At 35.3% G+C, this 26,682-nt stretch overlaps 2 protein-coding genes and 2 pseudogenes across 3 annotated transcripts; all 4 read left to right on the top strand.

The window, feature by feature from the left end:
• Window positions 1-575: 575 nt before the first annotated feature.
• Window positions 576-4,429, top strand: LOC18585998 (cucumisin-like). The gene is made up of 10 exons (XM_007009108.3): window positions 576-715; window positions 874-962; window positions 1,291-1,385; window positions 1,456-1,702; window positions 1,810-2,323; window positions 2,496-2,599; window positions 2,814-3,032; window positions 3,149-3,260; window positions 3,346-3,559; window positions 3,654-4,429. Exons 1-10 carry the CDS (start codon window positions 620-622, stop codon window positions 4,181-4,183), a joined length of 2,220 nt encoding a protein of 739 aa, XP_007009170.1. The 5' UTR covers window positions 576-619; the 3' UTR covers window positions 4,184-4,429.
• A 317-nt stretch (window positions 4,430-4,746) lies between these two features.
• On the top strand, window positions 4,747-8,212 carry LOC18585997 (cucumisin-like). The gene is made up of 10 exons (XM_007009106.3): window positions 4,747-4,913; window positions 5,067-5,155; window positions 5,233-5,327; window positions 5,397-5,643; window positions 5,748-6,261; window positions 6,508-6,605; window positions 6,754-6,972; window positions 7,107-7,218; window positions 7,304-7,517; window positions 7,613-8,212. Exons 1-10 carry the CDS (start codon window positions 4,806-4,808, stop codon window positions 8,131-8,133), a joined length of 2,217 nt encoding a protein of 738 aa, XP_007009168.3. The 5' UTR covers window positions 4,747-4,805; the 3' UTR covers window positions 8,134-8,212.
• Window positions 8,213-8,338: 126 nt separating this feature from the next.
• On the top strand, window positions 8,339-19,049 carry LOC18585995 (cucumisin-like; annotated as a pseudogene).
• A 1,137-nt stretch (window positions 19,050-20,186) lies between these two features.
• Window positions 20,187-23,753, top strand: LOC18585996 (cucumisin-like; annotated as a pseudogene). The gene is made up of 10 exons (XR_016023215.1): window positions 20,187-20,332; window positions 20,486-20,574; window positions 20,652-20,746; window positions 20,816-21,062; window positions 21,167-21,680; window positions 21,927-22,024; window positions 22,174-22,392; window positions 22,527-22,638; window positions 22,724-22,937; window positions 23,030-23,753. The product of XR_016023215.1 is annotated as a cucumisin-like (transcript).
• The last annotated feature ends 2,929 nt before the right edge of the window (window positions 23,754-26,682 follow it).

Below are 26,682 nucleotides of genomic sequence, written 5' to 3'. Positions count from 1 at the left end.
GTTAGGTAAATGCTTATACAATTCCCTCACTCTAGAAAACTTGACATTTGAGCGATTCTTCAATTGACTTTTAATTATCATCAGGTGATTACCGCATGAAACTTTGTTGTATTCCCAATATTAATTTTCAATTGCAGAGAAGGATGTAGCACAGTGTTACTGTTACGGCATTACCTCTCTCCAAAAGACTAATTTGATCATATATGCAACGTTCGCCATTAAAAACTGTCCAAAATCTCTTATCTTGTAATGCTTGGCGTGACATTGCAATTAGGCAAAAGTTATCCATAAATATAAAATTGTTTTTTGTAGTTTACTTGGTTTTATTTATTCATATTATTTTATTATCTTGATGCCTCTATGGATTGTTGTACCTCACTTGAATCATTTTTAAGTAGTCATTAAAGATATAAAATGTATTAGATTTAATTGAACCATAAAATAATCAGCCGGAAATGGATTTCGTGAAGAAATCATTAACAAAATATTAATTAATAAAAATAGCTTGTGGGAATTAGTCTAAAAGCCTTATGCTCATTGACTATAAAAATCCATAACTAGTACTTGAAAAAACAGTGTCCAGCATACTTAGAAAAGTTTTCGGTTGATCATTCTTCCAATGGGAGGCAAAAGATCTCTTCTTCCCTGCCTTCTCCTCCATGGCCTTATCTTGGCTCTGATTACTATCAGGGCAGCATCTCAACCCGATAGAAAGGCAATGTTTTACGTTCATTTTTAATCATCCTTTCATGGTTTTGATGATCATTGGCACAAAGCAAGAATGGGATTTCTTTAACTTATATCTCATTTTCCAGAACAAATTGATTCATTGCTGATAAACTTCAATCTCTTGTACCTTTTGTGAACTTGCAGAGTTATATTGTGTACATGGGAAAAAAACCTAGTGGTGGGAGTTCCACATCCTCACTTCACAATAGCATGCTCCAAGATGCCTTCGGCAGGTAATGAATCAATGGTGATTTAAGTAATTGCTGATACATTTTCAGTGAAAACAGATTTTTTTCACTCTGTGGGACTAAAAATGAAATAGATATGCAAAATACAGCAGAGAAAATATGAAACTTTAGTTCATATGAATTATCAGATCATACTATAAAGTTCTATTACTATAACTTTCTGTCAATGTAAAGTTGAAGAAGAAGTGGGGGACGGAGGGGGCACAGAGAAGAATAGAAAGCATCTGACTAAAAATTGTTAAAATATATATGTTGAGGTGAGATGAACTGTGAACCAAGGCCTTGACTGTGCAAAAAATTTGAATGGATTCAGCGAGTTTGACATGAAGTCAGTGCTCTGTACCTACAAGAGGAGTTTTGATGGATTTGTGGTCCAGCTAACGGAGGAAGAAGCAAGTAAAATGGCTGGTAAGTGAGCATGGTTTCACCCATGATCTTGTTTTCTTGAAATCAGTTAACACCATCTTTTGACGTTCAGGAATGAATGGTGTGGTATCTGTGTTTCCGAACGAAAAGAGAGACCTCCATACAACAAGGTCATGGGACTTCATGGGGTTCTCCCAACAAGTGGAAAGATCAGCTTCGGAAAGTGATGTAATCATTGGAGTTTTAGACACTGGAATCTGGCCTGAATCTGAAAGCTTTAATGACAAAGGATTCGGTCCACCTCCCAGGAAATGGAAAGGCAATTGTCAAACAGCAGGTGGCAATTTCACTTGCAACAAGTATGCATCTTACACACATAAATATTTGTTTTTATAGTCTTTGGAGAGTCAGTCAAGCTAGTGTCTGAAGTTTGACAAATATACTGCTGTCCGGAATCCAAATGCAGTAAGATCATAGGAGCACAGTATTACCGGAGCGATGGGTTATTTGGCCCAGATGACATTGTTTCTCCTCGAGATGCTAGTGGCCATGGGACTCATACTGCATCAACAGCAGCCGGAGGGTTGGTTAACAGGGCAAGCCTGTTTGGTTTTGCCTCGGGAACAGCTCGTGGAGGGGTTCCATCGGCACGTATTGCCGTGTACAAGATTTGCTGGTTTGATGGTTGTTATGATGCTGACATTCTGGCAGCTTTTGATGATGCAATTGCAGATGGGGTTGACATTATATCTCTTTCAGTAGGAGCAGCAACTCCTAAAGACTATTTCAACGATTCTATTGCAATTGGAGCTTTTCATGCCATGAGAAACGGCGTGTTGACAGTAAACTCTGCAGGTAATCAGGGACCTGACCGTGCAACCATCACCAATTTTTCGCCATGGGCCCTCTCTGTGGCTGCTAGCACCATTGACCGAAAGTTTTTCACCAAGGTCCAGCTTGGAAACAATATGATTTATGAGGTAATGCCATTAATTGTCCCTATCCTATCAAGTAAAAGCAAAACTTTTAGAGGGTTTGGAAACAAGGAATTAAAACCAGATAGATCCTTTTAAAAAGAAGTATGACAAGTTGACCACCGAAGTAACCAGTTAAGCTAGATTCTGAATGTTTGTTTATCTGGCATTTGTCCAGGGTGTATCAATAAATACATTTGATCTCAAGAATGAAATGTACCCTATAATTCATGGTGGAAGTGCACCCAACACTACTGGAAACTTTACATGGGCTTCATCCAGGTAATATCAGAAACATCTTCCATTCTTTCATGGTGTGCATGTGGACAAAAATGAGAGTCATCAGTAAACAGAAATATTACTGGTATCCATACTCACACAAACAGCAAAAAACAAAAAGATTTGAGTAGACATTATTTCTTGTTTAAATGCCAAATATAAGTATGAGAAACATAAAACATGACATCTGATTATCGGATTGATTCTTAAATCACAGGAATTGCTTTCAGAACTCGTTGGACCGCAATTTGGTGAAGGGCAAAATTGTTCTTTGTGATAGGCTAGTCTCCGGGAGAGAACCACTCCGTGCTGGTGCAGTTGGTACAGTGCTGCGAGACAATGCTCCGAATGATGATGCTAGGTTGTTTCCTTTGCCTGCATCTTACCTTGACCTGGTTGATGGCAGCAAGATTTTTGTATATGTAAACTCGACAAGGTAGGAACACAAGATTTTTCATTTTGTCAATTTCATTGAGTATAAATTTATACCCCTTTCTATCATAAATGAAGATCATCTAACAGATAGTTATACACTTTCAACATAAATTGCAGTACCCCAACTGCAACTATATTTAAGAGTAAGGAGGCTAATGACTCACTGGCTCCTTATGTAGTCTCTTTCTCATCAAGGGGTCCGAATCCAATTACACCTGACATACTCAAGGTAAGTTGATAAAAAATTAATATTTATGTACATATACCCTTCTATATGACTGATTATTACATTAAATTGTTGTTAATGATTACAGCCAGATATATCTGCACCAGGGGTCCACATTCTAGCTGCGTGGTCCTTAATTTCCCCTGTTTCTCAAACTAAAGGCGATAACAGATTTGTGCCATTCAACATAATCTCAGGAACATCAATGGCTTGCCCCCATGTTTCTGCAGCAGCTGCCTACGTTAAATCATTTCATCCCACATGGTCTCCTGCTGCTATCAAATCTGCCCTTATGACCACTGGTAATGGCTATGACTACCAGTCTACTACTGTCTCCCTGAACTACTAAATCTCGCTGACTGTAATTAATTTTCCCGGTTGGAATGTTCCTTGCAGCTTTCCCTATGAGTTCTGGCATTAACTTGGATGCTGAATTCGCATACGGATCAGGCCATCTGAATCCTATCAAGGCTGTCGATCCTGGTCTAGTATATGATTCTGAGGAACTTGACTACATAAAATTTTTATGCGGACAAGGCTATGGGACTCAGTTTCTACAGCTAGTCACTAGGGATAATACTACTTGTTCTGAAGCTACCAATGGAACAGTTTGGGGTCTAAACTATCCTTCCTTTGCTCTTTTTACCTCAGCCTCAACAACTGTTAGCCGTGTCTTCAACAGGACAGTCACAAATGTGGGATCACCAATGTCTATATATAGAGCAAATGTGACTGCCCCAGCAGGAGCACTTAAAATCCAAGTTAATCCTAATGTTCTGTCATTCAAATCTCTCGGGCAGAAGCTATCGTTTTCACTAACCATTGAAGGAACAATAGATAAATCTATAGTTTCTGCTTCCTTGGAATGGGATGATGGCGTACATAAAGTCAGGAGTCCCATCACTGCATTTGTTTCAATATCCTAGTTATGAATTATCAAAAATTTTTGATAATTTATCCTATTTCTCTTCTACTAAAACACATTGAATTCAAAGCTAGTCTTTGATAACTTGTACTCTTTTCTTTTCACACTGCAAATTCCCTGGTCTTGTTGTGATAGAAGAAAAACAAATGTGGAAAAAGGGCTGTGAGCCTATGACACCGCAAATAAACATGTAACTTTAATTTTGGGACAATTTAAATAAAGACTTTTTCTCCCTCTTTGTCGTTTAGGATATGGGTATATTATATTAAAGTGGCTTGTTTAACTTTTTTCTTCAGTAGCTAGTCAGGAAAGTTCTTAGGTCCTCACTTCAAGCATTACCCTTCTTCTGGGCAAGACTGTCAAAAGTCGAGGTCGAGGTCAAGGTCGAGGTCGAGGTCAAGTGCTTACATCATCTTGGTGGTTCCAATTTAATAATTGCATGTCTATTAAAATCCATATGCATGGTTGTTGAACTTGGGATATCCATATCCATAAGAAAAAAAATCTAGACAGAAGAAAATTCTCATTTATTGAATCTATAAATATGCATAGCTAACACTTGGACAAAACACATTTTCCAGCCTGGTACTTGGAAAAGTCTGTATAAGACCATATTTCCAATAATGAAAGGCAGAAAATACCTTCTTCCCCGCCTTCTACTCCATGGCGTTCTCTTGGCTCTGCTTACTAGCAGGGCAGCATCTCATTCTCAATCCAATACTAATAGAAAGGTAATATTTATGTATATTGATTAATTGGGTTTTCCATTTGCATATTTTTTCAGTCATCTGTTTCATCATATCCGATCATGCCTAAAACAATCATGGCTTTAACTTATTTCTCGTTTTTTGATGAACTTTGTTTTTGTACCTTTGAACTTGTAGAGCTATATTGTGTACATGGGAGACCGGCCTAGTGATGGAACTTCCACTTCCCTGCTTCATAGCAGCATGCTACAAGATGTCTATGGCAGGTATAAGGAAATACTCATTGCTGTCACATTTGCATTGCCGAAACATTGACTTGACTATTCAAACGGAATGAATGCAGTAATGTTATTAAGAAGTCAGTGCTATACAGCTACAAAAGGAGTTTTAATGGGTTTGTGGTGGAGCTAACGGAGGAAGAGGCACGAAAAATGGCTGGTAAGTGAGCATGATTTCACCATGATCTTTGTTTCTTGAAACAGTTTAACCCATCTTTGGACGTTTTAGGAATGAATGGTGTAGTATCTGTGTTTCCGAATGAAAAGAAAAACCTCCATACAACAAGATCATGGGACTTTATGGGCTTCTCCCAACAAGTTGAAAGAGCAGCTCTGGAAAGTGATGTTATCATTGGGGTTTTAGACACCGGGATTTGGCCTGAATCTGAAAGCTTTAATGACCAAGGACTTGGTCCACCTCCCAAGAAATGGAAAGGCAGTTGCCAAACTGCAGGTGGCAATTTCACTTGCAACAAGTATGCATCTTAAAAACATGAATATAAATTTGTATATGGTCTTGGAGAGTCATCAATCTGATTAGTGCTTGAATTGTCTGACAAATATTGCTATCCAAATGCAGTAAGATCATAGGTGGACAATATTACCGCAGTGTTGGATTCTTTGGCCCAAATGACATCAATTCTCCGAGAGACTCTGATGGCCATGGGACTCATACGGCATCAACAGCAGCAGGGAAGTTAGTTGACAGGGCAAGCCTGTTTGGTTTTGGCTCAGGAACAGCTCGAGGAGGGGTCCCATCAGCACGTATAGCTGCTTACAAAATTTGTTGGTCAGATGGTTGCGATTACGCTGATATTCTTGCAGCATTTGACGATGCAATTGCAGATGGGGTTGACATAATTTCTCTTTCAGTTGGAGGACATAGTCCTGAAGACTACTTCAGAGATCCTATTGCAATCGGAGCCTTTCATGCCATGAAAAATGGTGTATTGACAGTAATTTCTGCAGGAAATGATGGCCCCGAACGTTCTACCATCTCAAATTTTTCACCATGGTCCCTTGCTGTGGCTGCTAGCACGATAGACCGCAAGTTTTTCACCAAGGTGCAGCTTGGCAACAGTAAGATTTATGAGGTAATATCATTGATATTGATGCAATCCTCCTAGGTAAAAATAAATATTGCTAACTAAGTTTAATTTGGAGATGAGGAAGTGAAACCAGAGAGATCCTCTTTAAAGAAGTATGACTGTCAAGTAACCAGTTAAGCTATGTGTAATCACAATTGGATTTCCTTGTTAATAAAATGCATTTAGATCCATTATTGCAACTATAATGCCTTTTCGTTTGAATATATGTTTGCTTATCTGGCTTGTATCCAGGGGGTATCGATAAACACCTTTGATCTCCAGAATAAAATGTACCCTATGATTTATGGTGGAGATGCAGCCAGTCCTAATGCAACAAGGTCTTTTGCCAGGTAATATCAGAAACCAAGCCATTTTTTCTTAAAAATCTAGTGATAAGAAGCTTGAAACTAATATAAGACTTACCATTAAATGGAAATACAAGTATGAGAAAGATCATACTCATAATATCTGATTATGGAATTGATTCTTGAAGCACAGGTTTTGCTTTCAGAATTCACTGGATCAAAATTTGGTAAAGGGTAAGATTGTTCTTTGTGATACGCTAAGCCGGGGGAGAGGACCTTTTTCTGCTGGTGCAGTTGGTACAGTGATGCGAGACCAGCTTCCGAATGACAATGCTCGCTCGTTTCCTTTACCTGCATCTTACCTTGATCTGGTTGATGGCAGCAAGATTTTTGCATATATAAACTCGACAAGGTAGCAACACAAGAAGAAATTTTCTGTTCCTTTTTTATATAATTAATCAAGTATAGTTTTTACACAACTTTCTATTGTAAAGGTAACAAAAAATTTTCTAACACTTATCTATATCTTCTTGAAACAAATTACAGTACCCCAACTGCAACTATATTTAAGAGTAATGAGGCTAATGACTCACTGGCTCCTTATGTAGTCTCTTTCTCATCAAGGGGTCCAAATCCAATTACACCTGACATACTCAAGGTAAGTTGATGAAAAATTAATCTTTATGTACATATACCCTTCTATATGACTGATTATTACATTAAATTGTTGTTAACAATTACAGCCAGATTTATCTGCACCAGGAGTCCACATTCTAGCCGCATGGTCCTTAATTTCCCCTGTTTCTGAAATTAAAGGCGATAACAGATTCGAGCCATTCAACATTATCTCAGGAACATCAATGGCTTGCCCCCATGTTTCTGCAGCAGCTGCCTACGTTAAATCATTTCATCCCACATGGTCTCCTGCTGCTATCAAATCTGCCCTTATGACCACCGGTAATAGCTATGAGTACTACTCTACTACTGTCTCCCTAAACTACAGAATCTCACTGACTGCAGTTAATTTTCCCGATTGGAATGTTTCCTTTCAGCCTTCCCTATGAGTTCTGGTATTAACTTGGATGCTGAATTTGCATACGGCTCAGGCAATCTGAATCCTATCAAGGCTGTCAATCCTGGTCTGGTATATGATTCTGAGGAAGTTGACTACATAAAATTTTTATGCGGACAAGGATATAGCACTCGGTTTCTACAACTAGTCACTAGGGATAATGCTACTTGTTCTGAAGCTACGAATGGAACAGTTTGGGATCTAAACTATCCTTCGTTTGCTCTTTTTACCTCACCCTTGAAACCAGTTAGCCGCACCTTCAACAGGACTGTCACAAATGTGGGATCACCAATGTCTACATATACAGCAACAGTTACTGCTCCATCAGGAGCACTTAAGATACAAGTTAATCCTAATGTTCTGTCATTCACATCTCTCGGGCAAAAGCTATCATTTGAGCTAGCAATTGAAGGAACAACAGATAAAGCTATAGTTTCTGCTTCTTTGGAATGGGATGATGGTGTACACAAAGTGAGGAGTCCCATCATTGTATTTATTTGAAATATCATAGTATCTTATAAATAACTTTACTATGTATTTACCCTCATCAATGCAATAAACTCATATGAATCTTTCACCATTTCGTTTTTTGGGAAAGTGAAATTGCAGCTTTACAGAAGAAATGATGAAGAAAAAGATTACATGAACATCAGGCAGCTGAAGCCCAGCTCTAAACCTGAAGTCCTAATAAGTCTGAGCACATAAGAAACTGAACCAAACTTGGCTTAAAGCCTTACAAGAAATAGTAAACGACATCGTATGAGTAACAACATAAAAGAAGACTCAGTAAAACGACAGACTCCTGCAACGTTTCATTAACAAAAAATTCAGTAAAGTAAAAACGACTCCTGCTTGCTGCGTTTTGACACCAATCGCTACTTCAGAACTTCAAGTTACCGTTGCAGCCCGCTATCTGGTTTTCTCCTCTTCAACAACCAACTCAGCTTTTCATCATCCAAATGAAGATCACTTTTCTAATAGTTTTCTTGAAATCAGTTAACACCATCTTTCGACGTTCAGGAATGAATGGTGTGGTATCTGTGTTTCCGAATGAAAAGAGAGACCTCCATACAACAAGGTCATGGGACGTCAAGGGGTTCTCCCAATAAGTGGAAAGATCAGCTTCGGAAAGTGATGTAATCATTGGAGTTTTAGACACTGGAATCTGGCCGGAATCTGAAAGTTTTAATGACAAAGGATTTGGTCCACCTCCCAGCAAATGGAAAGGCAATTGTCAAACAGCAGGTGGCAATTTCACTTGCAACAAGTATGCATCTTACATAAATATTTGTTATTATAGTCTTTGGAGAGTCAGTCAAAGTACTGTCTGAAGTTTGACAAATATTGCTGTCCGGAATCCAAATGCAGTAAGATCATTGGAGCACAGCATTACCGGAGCGATGGGTTATTTGGCCCAGATGACATTGTTTCTCCTCGAGATACTAGTGGCCATGGGACTCATACTGCATCAACAGCAGCCGGAGGGTTGGTTAACAGGGCAAGCCTGTTTGGTTTTGCCTTGGGAACAGCTCTTGGAGGGGTTCCATCGGCACGTATTGCCTTGTACAAGATTTGCTGGTCTGATGGTTGTTATGATGCTGACATTCTGGCAGCTTTTGATGAAGCAATTGCAGATGGGGTTGACATTATATCTCTTTCAGTAGGAGCAGCAACTCCTAAAGACTATTTCAACGATTCTATTGCAATTGGAGCGTTTCGTGCCATGAGAAACGGCGTGTTGACAGTAAACTCTGCAGGTAATCAGGGTCCTGACCGTGCAACCATCACCAATTTTTCGTCATGGCCCCTCTGTCACGCCCCAAACCCCAACGCACTATTGAATAGTTTGTAATATTTGTTGGAAGATAAGTATTCAGGTGTGACTATTTAAGAATAAATATAACTCTTAAAAAATAATAAAATAAAAATAAATAAATAATAAGTATTTACAATAAACACAATTATTGAAAGTTATAGATACATCTGTTGAAATACAACAGATACATCTGTTAAAACAGTACAGACACATCTGTTGAAAATAAAAAAAACGCATATGTTGAAAGACAACAAACACAACCTGTTACTGTTTATAAAAGAACATACTTTCAAATCAGAATTCATTAAAAAACATTCTGCAAAAAGGCTTGTTGTATCCTGGAGAGTCCTTGTCTACGAATCCTCATAGTACGAATCCCCATAGTAGGCAACAACTCTTTAAAGAAAGTATGTTACAGCACGCCTCAAGCCTTACTTTCTTCTCTTTTCTTCTTCTACTAATTTTCTAACAATTTTAAAGAGTTGTGTTCAATGAAGTCTAATTCAAATTCAAGATTTCAACTTATGAATCAAGAATTCATCAAACTTGATCGGTTTGATGGAACCAATTTCACCCGCTGGAGAGATAAGATGGTGTTTTTGCTCACAGCCTTGAAGGTTTATTATGTTCTAGATCTAACTCTTACTGTACTTCCAGAACTGACTGTTGAAGACTCTGATGCACAAAAGGCAGAGAGAAAAAAATGTGAAGAAGATGAATTGATATGTCGTGGACACATTTCAAACACTTTGACAGATCATCTATATGATATCTACTCCAATCTGAAAACTCCAAAAGAAATTTGAGAAACCTTGGAAACTACCTATAAAAACGAAAAAATAGGTACTAACAAATTTTTATCTTTAAAGTATTTTGAGTTTAAGATAAGTGACAATCTGCCTATCATGGATCAAGTACATGATTTACAAATTTTAGTTCAAAACTAAAAGACCTTGAGGTTAAGGTTCCTGATGCGCTATAAATAGGTGCAATTCTTTCTAAATTGCCTCAATCTTGGAATAACTATAGAAAAAAGGTTCTGCATTCTATGGAGTCTCTATCAATAGAGCAATTCATGACTCAGATGCAAATAGAATGTGAAACACGTGCTCATGATACGCTATTTCAGCCCTCTGATTCAAAGGTGAATCTTGTGAGTCAGAATTCTAAAAATTTTGGAAAGAATTCTATGAAATTCAAGTCATTTGCATAGAAAGTTTCAAGATAGGCCTTTAAGAAAAAAGATAAGAAAAATATAAAATGTTTCCATTGTGGAAAGAAAGGCCATATGATTAGTGAATGCAGATCAAGGAAGGCAGGAAAGAATTTTGGTTCTATAAATCTTGAAAAAGCAAACATAATAGAAGAGGCTGTCAATGAATTGGTTGCTATGGTTTCGACAATGAATATTGGAATGGTAATAGAATTGAACATGGCTGTTGATTCCAATAAAAGTAAAGATTGGTCGCTAGATTCTGGTGCTACAATTCATGTATGCAATGACAAAAACTTGTTCAAGACATACATGAAAATTAATAAATCAGAAAATATTTTGATGGGAAATCATGTTACAACCAAAGTTGAAGGAAAAGGGACTGTTGAGTTGAACTTCACTTCTGGACAAAAGTTGACATTACTTAATGTATTCCATGTTCCTAAAATTCGAAAGAATTTAGTTTTTGCTTCTTTGCTTGCAAAGAAAGGTTTTAAAATTGTAATCGAATCTGATAATGTAATAGTATCCAAGGGTGGCCTATTTGTAGGAAAAAGATACTTTTGTAATAGCATGTACAAGTTCAGTATTGATGAAATAAATATAATTTCTGCTTATACTATTAAGTCTAATTCTTTATTATGGCATGCTAGATTAGAATACTTAAATTTTGGTTCCATGAAATTTATGTCTAAATATGGTTATATTGCATGCAAACATGAGCACTAGGAAAAATATGAAATATGTATACAAGCAAAAATGACAAAGAAACCTTTTCGTAGTGTAAAAAGAAACTCATAATTATTAGATATTGTGCATTCTAATATATGTGAATTAAATGGAAAGTTAACTAGAGGAGGAAAAAGATATTTTATAACTTTCATAGATGATTATTCTAGGTTCACTTATGTCTATTTAATTAAAACAAAACATGAAGCTTTTCAGAAATTTAAAGAATATAAATGTGTTGTGGAAAACCAAAAAAGTAGAAAAATCAAAATTCTAAGAAGTGATAGAAGAGGAGAATATTTTCCTACAAAATTTGATAATTTTTGTGAAGAAAATGGTTTGATACATAAAAAAAGTGCTCCTTATTCAGCACAACAAAATGGATTAGCTGAAAGGAAAAATAGAACTTTGGTTGATATGACAAATGCTATGTTATTAAATGCACATCTATCACACGATTTATGGGGAGAAGTCTTATTAACAGCATGTCATATACTGAATAAAGTTCCTTCCAAAAATATTAAGGTCTCACTTTATGAACTTTGGAATGGAAGAAAACCAAACTTGGAATATCTTAAATTGTGGGGGTGCTTGGCTTTTTATAAAGTTTCTGAATCACAAAGAACAAAGCTTGAACCCAGAGCAATAAAAGGCATTTTTGTTAGCTATGCCCAACATTCTAAAGCATATAAAATTTTAGATTTACAATCAAATATTATTGTAGAGTTTATACATGTTGAATTTATTGAAAATAAATTTATGTATAACTATAATAATAAAGATTATGAACAAAATGTCTTAATTCCAAGTTGTGACCAAAGTGATATGACTTCTCATAATACATTCAGTAAAAGAAAAAGGGATGATACTCAAATTGAGCTGAGAAGAAGTCAAAGAGCTATAAAAAGAAAGCACTTAGATCCAGATTTTGTTGACTCACAAGCATTAGCATTCCTTATGGAAGGAAGTAAAACCAAAGTGTGTAAAAAGATACCTATTTTGTTAAACGTTGAAGATAATCCAAAAACATTTAAAAAAGCTATATCTTCAAGGGATGTAGCTTTTTGGAAAGAAGCAATAAATGATGAAATGAATTCAATCTTATCAAACAAAACATGGGTTTTGATTGATCTTCCTCCTGGATCAAAACCCATAGGTTGTAAATGGGTATTTAGAAGAAAATATAACACAAATGGTTCAGTGCAAACCTTTAAAGCTAGACTAGTTGCCAAAGGTTTTACGCAAAAAAAAGGCATAGATTATTTTGATACTTACGCCTTGGTAGCAAGAATAACATCCATAAGAACACTTTTGGCTTTGGCTTCCATTCATAAATTACATGTAAATCAAATGAATGTTAAAACTGCCTTCTTAAATGGAGATCTTAATGAAGAAATATATATGGAGCAACCTGAAGGTTTTATACTTCCTGAAAATGAAATGAAGGTTTGTAAACTAATCAAATCTCTTTATGGATTAAAACAAGCTCCAAAGCAATGGCATGAAAAGTTTAATAGTACTATACTTTCAAATAGATTTGTACATAATAATGCAGATAAATGCATTTACTCTAAATTTACAAAAGGCTATGGCGTAATCATATGTCTTTATGTAGATGATTTGTTGATCTTTAGTACAAATATGCTTGGAGTTGTTGAAACCAAGAAATATTTGACTTCATTTTTCAAAATGAAAGATCTTAATGAAGTTGACACAATTTTGGGAATTAAGGTCAAAAGAGATCAAAATGTGATTTCATTAAATCAATCACATTACATAGAGAAAATTCTTCACAAATATAGTCATTTGAAAATCAAAGAGTTTAATAGTCCTTATGATTCGAGTATAAAATTGACTAAGAATTGTGAAAGAGTTATGGCACAATTAGAATATGCTAGTGTCATAGGCAGCATTATGTATGTTACGCATTGTACTAGACCTGATATAGCCTTTGCTATTTGTAAACTTTCAAGGTTTACAAGTAAACCTAGCAAGGATCATTGGAAGGCTATTACTAGAGTACTTGGATATTTAAAGAAAACAAAAAATTTGGAAATTTGTTACAATGGTTTTCCTAGTGCATTAAAAGGATTTTTTTATGCTAGTTGGATAACTAGTATTGATCACAATAAATCCACATCATGATGGATTTTTACTTTAGGAGGTGGTGACATTAGTTGGGCATCTAAGAAGCAGACTTGTATTACGTATTCCACAATGGAATCGAAATTTTTAGCGTTAGTAGCTATTGGAAAAGAAGCAAAATGGCTGAGAAATTTGTTATTAGATATAAAGTTGTGGCCACAACCAATGTCAGCCATTTCTATATATTGTGACAGTGAGGCTACAATGTGTGTAGCCCATAATAAGATTTATAATGGAAAGTCTAGACACATGAGTCTGCGACATGCCTATATAAGAGAATTAATTTCAAATGACATTATAACAATAGTTTATGTTAAATCTTGCAAGAATTTGGCTGATCCACTTACCAAAACTTTGCCAAGAGAGGCTATAAAGTCAACTTTTACTGAAATGGGGCTAAAACCCTTGAATTAAAAGCATTAATAATGGAAACCCAACTTTGAGTTAGCAAAATTAACAATAAAAGTTTAATGGGTAATAACAAGTTACTATATGCTATCATTATGCACTGAATTTTATATTAAATAGCCTCATTCTAGAATATTCAAATAGCCTCATTCTAGAACATTTAGTGCGACTGTTATGAGAAAAGGATGAGCAAAATGCTCTTAATGGAAACATCAAATGCCTGTAGTAATAGGGACATACATACAAATTTCACCTATATGAATATTGGAGTGGCGCGCTCCAACCAAGAATTAAGAGGGTTTATTCTTATAAATATTCATGAAACCAGGATTACCACAAGGCCATATAAGTGCTAAAGCAGTTGGCAGAATCTTAAAAAAAAAAAAAAAACTATGCGTGCGATATTTTCGATTATGACATAAGGAGTTAAGGTTCAATCCTTGTGATACCAATAACTTCATCTTAACTTTAAAATTTCTACACTAATAGAAAGTTCAAATCTTTAAGATACTTTCTATTATACATAGTATTATTAATATTACAAACTAGCAGGGGATTGTTGAATAGTTTGTAATATTTGTTGGAAGATAAGTATTCAGGTGTGACTATTTAAGAATAAATATAACTCTTAAAAAATAATAAAATAAAAATAAATAAATAATAAGTATTTACAATAAACACAACTTTTGAAAGTTATAGATACGTCTATTGAAATACAACAGACACATCTGTTAAAACAGTACAGACACATTTGTTGAAAATAAAAAGAACGCATCTGTTGAAAGACAACAGACACAACCTGTCAGTGTCTATAAAAGAACATACTTCCAAATCAGAATTCATTAAAAAACATTCTGCAAAAAGTCTTGTTGTATCCTGGAGAGTCATTGTCTGCGAATCCCCATAGTAGGCAACAACTTTTTAAAGAAAGTGTGTTACAGCACGCCTCAAGCCTTACTTTCTTCTCTTTTCTTCTACTAATTTTCTAACACGCACGATTGACGTCACATACTTGTAAGATGTAATCTTACATACATGCAAAGCTTTAATACATATACCTTATAACACTATTTAAAAGAGACTAAAATATTTGAAGAATTTAGTGATTTATAAAACTAAATCTGTCGGTAGAAATTCAAAAGATCATAATTCGACAATATTCAGAATTAAGCCTTCAAAACCGTAAAGCTATTATGTCAAGATAAAAGTTTGAATACTAATTAAGATGGCTCGATGTTCATAATATTTAAATAAATCTTAGATAATTTAAATGCTACTAGATTAAACATCACCCTCGAAATTCCCGTGTGGTTGACCAAATCACAACCTGAAAAAAATTTAAAAAAAGGAGTGAGTCCAACTACTTAGCAAGTAACTAACATCCCTTCACCCGGATTAAGCATGCTTAAAATATTTAGGCCAAAATGTCATTAATATAAATATCAAAACAAAAATATTAGGTAATCTTATTTAGAATCATATGCTTTAAAATTTCTAATTTCAGATAACATAACAAACATATTTCACAAATATTTGAAATTTTAGTTGTTTCCTGCAACATTCTACGACCACACTTAACCCCCATAACATAGGTCAGAAATAAATCCACAATTAACCCCGGTGGCACAAGTCAGAATTATATCAAAAGCAACCATTGGCTGCACTGAACAGATATCACAAATACTCCTATTTTGTAACAAGTGGTGCGGTTGGGAGATCGATATCTAATCACAGAATATATGTCGACATGGTCAACATTTAACCTCCATTGATGGGGTTAGAGAATAGCCATACTAGGACACAAAACAGAAACATATATTTTTAGATTACCCAAATTCACACAATGGTAATATTCAGTTTCATAAAACACATATCGTGCACATCAAAAGTATATTTATTTCAAATTAAGTAGTTACATATGTAATCACTAAGATAATCATATATGCATATGCTAGACAACAATCATATTCATATTTTAAAATCTGAAATCATATTTCACAAAAATTTCACATTCTAAGATCCAACATACGAAAACCATGTATATATATTTTGCATACTAAATCCGATTTTTACAAACCATAGGACAAAACATATTGTACATAATATATGAAATTCAAATTCACATTGAGGTTAATTTTTAAGGTGTGAGAACATCGAAGGGATATAAGTCACTTACTTGATTTTTTCAATTTCACTTTCAAGTAGCAAATCAAAAAATCCTCTTAGTAGCTTAATAAAAAAAGAAAATACATACAAAATTAAAACTGAATTTGCAAATAAATCCTTAAAGGTGACTTCCATTGGCCATCTTAAGTAACTAGGGTGTGTAGCGACTTCTATTACAATTTAAAAATATTTCGATTAATAAGGTAATATTTTATTATTATATATATTTTTGAATTAATAAAATTTTCAATAAAGTTGAGAATTAAACTTAAATCATAAAATCAATAAGGATTCTAATTTCATATAGAAAGATAACACTAATTTCATTCATAAAAATCATATTTATAATTTTTCATAAATTTTTGATATTTTAATAAAATCTAGTAATTTAAGAAATAAATTTATAAAATATAAAGATACACACTTTTTGATATAAAAATGCAGTAGAAATCTCATATCCAATATTCATGAAGTTTACAATAGAATTTATCACATATTAATTAAAATCAAATTTTAAAAAAATTTAAAAGAAATTTTTTATTTTTTGAAATTTTCAGAATTTGGATGGTCATAAGCTCTCATAACTTTTAACCTGAACTATTTTCAGTGATAAAATCAACACCAATATGAAGTATTCATATCGTACTACAACACCAAAATCTGTTTAGATTAAAAAGAACACAAAATTCTCAAGTTTCGAAAGCCAAAAATATCAAAATCATAAAATAAACTCAAATTTTTGGGTTTTCAGTATCATTGAGTGTACTTTGAGGCTTTAATTCTCTTAACACAGGAAGCCCCTAACCGAGTCATTAACGTCAAATTAAACATTTCATTTCATACTACAAAAACCCTCAAAGAAACAACCAAAAATGTTACCGGAATATAGAGTTCCAGTCACCCAAAGTTGGGTTGTCAAACTGTTGAAAACTAGGTTTCTAATTAACTTCAAAAATTCGTATATTCTTAACCGCAAAACCAAACAAGATGCTACAAAAATCATTGGAAAGATCTTTTCAAGACCTTTCCATTGGTACCCATCATACCATCGAAAAGTCATCGAAAAAGTGCCAAATTTGAATAAAAGATAAGAAAATATAATTAATTTAGGGTTTTTTTGTCTAAACTATGAAAATACAACCCTAAATATACCTTAATCAGCAATCCCTTGAATACTTTTCCTTTTCCTCTGTCTTTCTTCTTCTTTGGTGTTAAACTCTTCTGATTGCCTATCGTTTGAGTCTAATGAAATAAACTGACATGAGCTTTTTACCTTTTTTTTTAAACTGTTGAGATAAAACTTATTACTTTTATTTTAAAATATGATAAGATTAACTGATTTTTTTTATAAGATGAGGTAAGATTGATTGATTTTCTTTTAAATGTAATAATATAATCTAACATCAACTAAAATATATCTACTTTATTTTAAAAAGTCTTTTTTATTTTATTATTTATTTAGTTTTTTTTTTTTTTTTTGTGAGGGGTATTACACCCTCTCTGCTAGCACCATAGACCGAAAGTTTTTCACCAAGGTCCAGCTTGGGAACAATATGATTTATGAGGTAATGCCATTAATTGTCCCTATCCTATCAAGTAAAAGCAAAACTTTTAGAGGGTTTGGAAACAAGGAATTAAAACCAGATAGATCCTTTTAAAAAGAAGTATGACTAGTTGACTACCGAAGTAACCAGTTAAGCTAGATTCTGAACATTTGTTTATCTGGCCTTTGTCTAGGGTGTATCAATAAATACATTTGATCTCAAGAATGAAATGTACCCTATAATTCATGGTGGAAGTGCACCCAACACGACTGGAAACTTTACATGGGCTTCATCCAGGTAATATCAGAAACATCTTCCATTCTTTCATGGTGTGCATGTTGACAAAAATGAGAGTCATCAGTAAACAGAAATGCTTCTGATATCCATACTCACACAAACGGCCAAGAACAAAAAGATTTGAGTAGACATTATTTCTTGTTTAAATGCCAAATATAAGTATGAGAAACATAAAACATGACATCTGATTATCGGATTGATTCTTAAATCACAGGAATTGCCTTCAGAACTCGTTGGACCGCAATTTGGTGAAGGGTAAAATTGTTCTTTGTGATAGGTTTGTCTCCGGGAGAGAACCACTCCGTGCTGGTGCAGTTGGTACATTGCTGCGAGACAATGCTCCAAATGATGATGCTAGCTTGTTTCCTTTGCCTGCGTCTTACCTTGATCTGGTTGATGGCAGCAAGATTTTTGTATATGTAAACTCGACAAGGTAGGAACACAAGATTTTCATTTTGTCAATTTCATTGAGTATAAATTTATACCCCTTTCTATCATAAATGAAGATCATCTAACAGATAGTTATACACTTTCAACATAAGTTGCGGTACCCTAACTGCAACTATATTTAAGAGTAAGGAGGCTAATGACTCATTGGCTCCTTATGTAGTCTCTTGCTCATCAAGCGGCCCGAATCCAATTACACCTGACATACTCAAGGTAAGTTGATGGAAAATTAATCTTTATGTACATATACCCTTCTATATGACTGATTATTACATTAAATTGTTGTTAACAATTACAGCCAGATTTATCTGCACCAGGGGTCCACATTCTAGCTGCATGGTCCTTAATTTCCTCTGTTTCTGAAACTAAAGGCGATAACAGATTTGAGCCATTCAACATAATCTCAGGAACATCAATGGCTTGCCTCCATGTTTCTGCAGCAGCTGCCTACGTTAAATCATTTCATCCCACATGGTCTATATACAGAGCAAAAGTGACTTCCCTAGCAGGAGCACTTAAAATCCAAGCTAATCCTAATGTTCTGTCATTCAAATCTCTCGGGCAGAAGCTACCATTTTCACTAACCATTGAAGGAACAATAGATAAATCTATAGTTTCTGCTTCCTTGGTATGGGATGATGTTGGAAGATGATCACAATTCTGGAGATTTAAGGAGCAGACTTGGCGGGAAGAGTCAGAGGCTGAATAAGGGAGAAGAAGAAGAAGGATGTACAGTACGATGCCGTTTCTTCACTTCAGCAGTTAAAACTCCAAGTTTGAGTGTCGTTTCATTTAATTCATTTTACTGTTTTAAGTGATACGACTTTAGCCTATGTCGTTTCTTGTTTCACTTTGTTAAACACAGCTTGTGTTTTGATGTCTGTTGGCTGTTAAGCCAGGTGTTTTTCTTCCCGGTTTGTAGCCGTTGCCTGGCACTGAAACCAATACATGGATTGCAGTGCATAGCCAACCGTTTTCATTCTCTTTCTTCGAGATTCTCTACGGTTGCTAATCTCTTGGTTATTTCTTGTTAATCACTCAGTATATAAAGGAATATGAATAGATGAAATGTGTGTGAGAGCCTCTGTTTTGTGCTCCCCAATTTGTTTTTCCAGATTCTTCATTCTCTGTTCTTCCTACTTCTGCTTGTTCATTGCTAAAACTCTTAAAATCGCAACAGATGATGGCGTACATAAAGTCAGGAGTCCCATCACTGCATTTGTTTCAATATCATAGTTATGAATTATCAAAAATTTTTAATAATATATCCTTTTTCTCTTCTACTAAAACACTTTGAATTCAAAGCTAGTCTTTCATAAGTAGTACTCTTTTCTTTTCACACTGCAAATTCCCTGGTCTTGTTGTGATAGAAGAAGAACAAATGTGGAAAAGTGGCTGTGAGCCTATGACACTGCAAATAAACATGTAACTTTAATTTTGGGACAATTTAAATACAGACTTTAGTTTTAGGAAATGGGTATATTATATTAAAGTGGCGTGTTAAACTTTTTTCTTCATTAGCCAGTGAGGAAGGTTCCTAGGCCCTCACTTCAAGCATTACCCTTCTTCTGGGCAAGACTGTCAAAAGTCGAGGTCAAGGTCAAGTGCTTACATCATTTTGGTGGTTCCAATTTAATAATTGCATGTCTATAAAAATCCATATAAATGGTTGTTAAACTTGGGATATTCATATCCATAAGAAAAAAAATCTTGACAGAAGAAAATTCTCAGTTATTGAATCTATAAATATGCATAGCAAACACTTGGACAAAACACATTTTCCAGCCTGGTACTTGGAAAAGTCTGTATGAAACCATTCTTCCAATAATGAAAGGCAGAAAATATCTTCTTCCCCGCCTTCTACTCCATGGCGTTCTCTTGGCTCTGCTTACTAACAGGGCAACATCTCATTCTCAATCCAATACCAATAGAAAGGCAATATTTATGTATATTGATTAATTGGGTTTTCCATTTGCATATTTTTTCAGTCATCTGCTTCATCATATCCGATCATGCCTAAAACAATCATGGCTTTAACTTATTTCTCTTTTTTTGATGAACTTTGTTTTTGTACCTTTGAACTTGTAGAGCTATATTGTGTACATGGGAGACCAGCCTAGTGATGGAACTTCCACTTACTTGCTTCATAGCAGCATGCTACAACATGTCTATGGCAGGTATAAGGAAATACTCATCGCTGTCACATTTACATTGATGAGGCATTGACTTGACTATTCAAATGGAATGAATGCAGTGATGTTATTAAGAAGTCAGTGCTCTACAGCTACAAAAGGAGTTTTAATGGGTTTGTGGTGGAGCTAACGGAGGAAGAGGTAGGGAAAATGGCTGGTAAGTGAGTATAATTTCACCATGATATTTGTTTCTTGAAACTGTTTAACCCATCTTTGGACGTTTTAGGAATGAATGGTGTAGTATCTGTGTTTCCGAATGAAAAGAAAAACCTCCATACAACAAGATCATGGGACTTTATGGGCTTCTCCCAACAAGTCGAAAGAGCAGATCTGGAAAGTGATGTTATCATTGGGGTTTTAGACACCGGGATTTGGCCTAAATCTGAAAGCTTTAATGACCAAGGACTTGGTCCACCTCCCAAGAAATGGAAAGGCAGTTGCCAAACTGCAGGTGGCAATTTCACTTGCAACAAGTATGCATCTCAAAAACATGAATATAAATTTGTATATGGTCTTGGAGAGTCATCAGTCTGATTAGTGCTTGACTTGTCTGACAAATATTGCTATCCAAATGCAGTAAGATCATAGGTGGACAATATTACCGCAGTGTTGGATTCTTTGGCCCAAATGACATCAATTCTCCGAGAGACTCTGATGGCCATGGGACTCATACGGCATCAACAGCAGCAGGGAAGTTAGTTGACAGGGCAAGCCTGTTTGGTTTTGGCTCAGGAACAGCTCGAGGAGGGGTCCCATCAGCACGTATAGCTGCTTACAAAATTTGTTGGTCAGATGGTTGCAATGATGCTGATATTCTTGCAGCATTTGACGATGCAATTGCAGATGGGGTTGACATAATTTCTCTTTCAGTTGGAGGACATAGTCCTGAAGACTACTTCAGAGATCCTATTGCAATCGGAGCCTTTCATGCCATGAAAAATGGTGTATTGACAGTAATTTCTGCAGGTAATGACGGCCCCGAACGTTCTACCATCTCAAATTTTTCACCATGGTCCTTTGCTGTGGCTGCAAGCACGATAGACCGCAAGTTTTTCACCAAGGTGCAGCTTGGCAATAGTAATATTTATGAGGTAATATCATTGATATTGATCCAATCCTCTTAGGTAAAAATAAATATTGCTAATTAAGTTTAATTTGGAGATGAGGAAGTGAAACCAGAGAGATCCTCTTTAAAGAAATATGACTGTCAAGTAACCAGTTAAGCTATGGGCAATCACAATTGGATTTCCTTGTTAATAAAATGCATTTAGATCCATTATTGCAACTATAATGCCTTTTCGTTTGAATATATGTTTGCTTATCTGGCTTGTATCCAGGGGGTATCGATAAATACCTTTGATCTCCAGAATAAAATGTACCCTATGATTTATGGTGGAGATGCAGCCAGTCCTAATGCATCAAGGTCTTCAGCCAGGTAATATCAGAAACCTAGCCATTTTTTTCTTAAAAATCTAGTGATAAGAAGCTTGAAACTAATATAAGGGTGACCATAAAATGGAAATACAAGTATGAGAAAGATCATACTCATAATATCTGATTATGGAATTGATTCTTGAAGCACAGGTATTGTAATCAGAATTCACTGGATCAAAATTTGGTAAAGGGTAAGATTGTTCTTTGTGATAAGCTAAGCCGTGGGAGAGGACCTTTTTTAGCTGGTGCAGTTGGTACAGTGATGTGAGACCAGCTTCCGAATGACTATACTCACTCGTTTCCTTTACCTGCATCTTACCTTGATCTGGCTGATGGCAGCAAGATTTTTGCATATATAAACTCGATAAGGTAGCAACACAAGAAGAAATTTTCTGTTCCTTTTTGATATAATTAATCAAGTATAATTTTTACACAACTTTCTATTGTAAAGGTAACAAAGGATTTTCTAACACTTACATATATCATCTTGAAACAAATTACAGTACCCCAACTGCAACTATATTTAAGAGTAATGAGGCTAATGACTCACTGGCTCCTTATGTAGTCTCTTTTTCATCAAGGGGTCCGAATCCAATTACACCTGACATACTCAAGGCAAGTTGATGAAAAATTAAACTTTATGTACATATACCCTTCTATATGACTGATTATTACATTAAATTGTTGTTAACAATTACAGCCAGATTTATCTGCACCAGGAGTCCACATTCTAGCTGCATGGTCCTTAATTTCCCCTGTTTCTGAAACTAAAGGCGATAACAGATTGGAGCCATTCAACATAATCTCAGGAACATCAATGGCTTGCCCCCATGTTTCTGCAGTAGCTGCCTACGTTAAATCATTTCATCCCACATGGTCTCCTGCTGCTCTCAAATCTGCCCTTATGACCACCGGTAATAGCTATGACTACTACACTGCTGTCTCCCTAAATTACAAAATCTCACGGACTGCAGTTAATTTTCCCGATTGGAATGTTTCCTTGCAGCCTTCCTTATGATTTTCGGTATTAACTTGGATGCTGAATTTGCATACGGCTCAAGCCATCTGAATCCTATCAAGGCTGTCAATCCTGGTCTAGTATATGATTCTGAGGAAGTTGACTACATAAAATTTTTATGCGGACAAGGATATAGCACTCGGTTTCTACAACTAGTCACTAGGGATAATGCTACTTGTTCTGAAGCTACAAATGGAACAGTTTGGGATCTAAACTATCCTTCGTTTTCACTTTTTACCTCACTCTTGAAACCAGTTAGCCGCACCTTCAACAGGACTGTCACAAATGTGGGATCACCAATGTCTACATATACAGCAACAGTGAGTGCTCCAGCAGGAGCACTTAAGATACAAGTTAATCCTAATGTTCTGTCATTCACATCTCTCAGGCAAAAGCTATCATTTGTACTAACAATTGAAGGAACAACAGAAAAAGCTATAGTTTCTGCTTCTTTGGAATGGGATGATGGTGTACACAAAGTAAGGAGTCCCATCATTGTATTTATTTGAATATCATAATATCTTATAAATAACTTTACTATGTATTTGTTAGAGTTAAAGCATGCATTGACTCATCATGCATCATGCAATGACTTTCTCATTTGTTTTACTATGTATTTTGCTTCATTGTACTGGTTATTAGGTGATCTATACCAGTTTTATGAGGTGTCTTAGTGTATGGCTGGTTAATAACACTTATCTCTTTATGTTAACAGGTGTTAACCACATATATCTTATATAACTATTTTGATCCATGTTGAATGAAATATAGTTTTTACCAGAAAATCTCTCTCTTTCTCATTTTGCTTTTATTTCCTTCTCTATAACAGAGAAGTCCTCTGCTTTGTCATAGTTTCATCTTTTTCTCAGTTTCATTACATGGTATCAGAGCAATATAATCGATCCTTGAGCCATTTATAACCTTCCTTCTCTCTTATTTATAGTCTACTCTTCATCAAGATGTCAACTTCAACTATTACTAAGCAAAATGCACCTATTTTTTATGGTTCTAAGTACCCTATTTGGGCTATCAAAATGAAATCATTCCTTAAAGGTGTTAACTTCTGAAATGCTGTTGGAAATGATCCTGAAATACCACCTTTGAGAGAAAATGCTACACTGGCACAAGTGAAGCAATATGAAGAGGAGGTAGCTAAGAAATATAGAACTCTCTCCTTCATACAATCAGTTGTTACAGAGTCAATTTTCAACAAGATTATGAGGTGTGAAACAGCTAAGCAGGCTTGGAGTAAATTTGAAGAAGAGTTTATGGAATCTACAAGAAGCAAGCAAATGCGTTTGCAAAACCTTAAAAGACAGTATGAAATGCTGCAAATGAAGAAAAGTCAATCAATACAAGAATTTATTCAATGGTGATGAAGCTGGTGAATCAAATTCGACTGATGGGAGAGTCTTTGATAGATGCAAAGGTTGTGGATAAAGTACTCATTAGCTTACCAGAGAGATTTGATGCTGTAGTTTCTTTTCTGAAATAAGTGAAAGATATTTTAGAGTTGTCTATCACTGATTTAGTGAGTGCTCTTGAGGCTGATGAACATAGGAAAGCTGCTAGAAGAATTGAGAAAGCTGATTTAGCCTTTTCTGTTCGAATGAAAAGAAAGGCTCATGCTGACACTTCAGCAAAGAAGAATGTGAGTGATGCAAAGGATAAGCAAAAAGGAAACTCACAAGAAAAGAAAGCATAGAATAGGAGAACCAGATTTTCAGTTTGTCCTCATTGCAAGAAAAGGAGTCATCTTGAGTTATATTGCTAGTACAAGCCTGGTGTAAGGTGCAATGCATGCAAGTAGTTAGGCTATGTGGAAAAGGTTTGTAAGAACAAACCTGAAGTAAAAGAAGAAGTCTCTCATGCTATTGAAAATGTTGAGGTTTCAGAGGAACAGCTGTTTATGGCTGCAAGAAGCAGTTCTTCAGATAGTGTGCAGTGGCTTCTCGACAGTGGCAGTTTTAATCATGTCACACCAAACCCCTCTTTATTTACTGATCTGGATACTCATTACAGGTCAAAAGTAAAAATAGGGAATGGTGTTTATCTTGATGTTGTGGGTGAAGGCACAGTAGGGATCAACACATCTTCAAGCCTAAGGTATGTTCATGGTGTACTGTTAATACCTAATATAGCTCAAAATCTGCTGAGTTTAGGTCAGATGGTGGAAAATAATTATGTGCTTGTATTTAAGAATGATATATGTACCATATATGATCCCTTTGTTGAATTATTGATGAATGTTCAAATGAAAAATAGATGTTTTCATGTCAATATGACTGAAATGTGTATGCAAGCCAGTGGCAGCAATGTAGATACATTATCACTTTGACATAGAAGACTAGGTCATTGTAGCTATAACTATATGAACTTGCTGCAATCTCAGAAGCTGGTAGAGAAGTTGCCTAAATTCAGTCAATCAACTTCAGTGTGTGGTGTTTGTAAGCTTGGTAAACAAAGTAGAAAACTTTTGCCATCTGTCAATTCTAAGAGAGCAAGAAACAGACTTGAACTAGTACGTTCAAATGTAACAGGGCCTATGACTTAACAATCCTTGTCTGGTAATAGATATTTTATAATCTTTATTGATGACTATAGCAGATATACTTGGATTTATTTTCTAAAATCTAAGTTTGATGCCTTTGAGGTGTTTGTTAAGTTCAAGGCTAAAGATGAAAGAGAATCTGGTTCCAAGCTGAAGTGCCTCAGGACAGACAATGGTGGGGAATATACTTCCTCATAGTTTAAAAAGTTTCTTGAAACAGAGGGCATTCATCATCAGCTTACAATTCCTTATTCACCTCAACAGAATGGGGTGAGTGAAAGGAAAAACAGATCTATACTTGACATGGCAAGATGTCTTTTGTTTGAGAAAGTTCTTCCAAAGAAATTCTGGGCAGAAGCATGTAATACAGTTTTTTATCTGTTAAACAGATTATCAACAAAGGCCTTAACAACTATGACTTCTTATGAAGCTTGGTACAGCAAGAAACCTGCAGTTGATCACTTTAGAATATTTGGAAGCTTGTGCTATCATCAAATAGCTAAGAACATCAGAGATAAGCTTGATCATAGATCAGAGACTGGAGTGTTTATTGGTTACAGTGAGTAGTCTAAGGGGATATAGAGTTTGTCTTGCAAAATCAAAGAAAGTTATCGCATCTAGAAATGTAATTTTTGATGAAGAAGCTAAATGGAGCTGGAATGAAAGTGAAGCAAACTCAAGAGAGTCACCATTCAGAATTGAGCTTCAAGAATTAATTGATGTAGATACAGAAACTGATGCAGATCCAGCAGATCAGTATGTTGGCATTGATGATGATGAACGCTTTGCAATAAGAGGTACAAGAGATCTTGATGACATTTATCATAGAAGCTTGATGACTATTACTGAACCAGATAGTTATCAAGCAGTAGCAAAGTCTGAGGAATGGAGGGCTGCAATGCAAGAGGAAATCAATATGATCAATCAGAACAATACTTGGTTATTGATTGATAGACCTGAGAATCAACATGTGATTGGAGTTAAATAGATTTTCAGAAAGAAGTTTAACTCAAATGGTACATTGAACAAGTATAAGGCAAGATTAATTGCCAAAGGGTACTCTCAATTACCTGGCATTGGTTTTCTACAT

Source organism: Theobroma cacao, chromosome 10 (genome assembly GCF_053813885.1).
Source record: "Theobroma cacao isolate CCN51 chromosome 10, ASM5381388v1, whole genome shotgun sequence".
Lineage (NCBI taxonomy): Eukaryota > Viridiplantae > Streptophyta > Magnoliopsida > Malvales > Malvaceae > Theobroma > Theobroma cacao.
Note: the sequence above shows the minus strand (reverse complement) of the source record. Positions and strands in the feature narration are given on the sequence as shown.

Coding starts and splice junctions, on each gene's coding strand:
- LOC18585998 (XM_007009108.3), top strand. CDS start 620: ATGGGAGGCAAAAGATCTCTTCTTCCCTGCCTTCTCCTCCATGGCCTT. Junction 963..1,290: donor CTCCAAGATGCCTTCGGCAG/GTAATGAATCAA, acceptor GAATGGATTCAG/CGAGTTTGACATGAAGTCAG. Junction 2,324..2,495: donor GAAACAATATGATTTATGAG/GTAATGCCATTA, acceptor GCATTTGTCCAG/GGTGTATCAATAAATACATT.
- LOC18585997 (XM_007009106.3), top strand. CDS start 4,806: ATGAAAGGCAGAAAATACCTTCTTCCCCGCCTTCTACTCCATGGCGTT. Junction 4,914..5,066: donor AATCCAATACTAATAGAAAG/GTAATATTTATG, acceptor TTGAACTTGTAG/AGCTATATTGTGTACATGGG. Junction 5,328..5,396: donor AGAGGCACGAAAAATGGCTG/GTAAGTGAGCAT, acceptor TGGACGTTTTAG/GAATGAATGGTGTAGTATCT.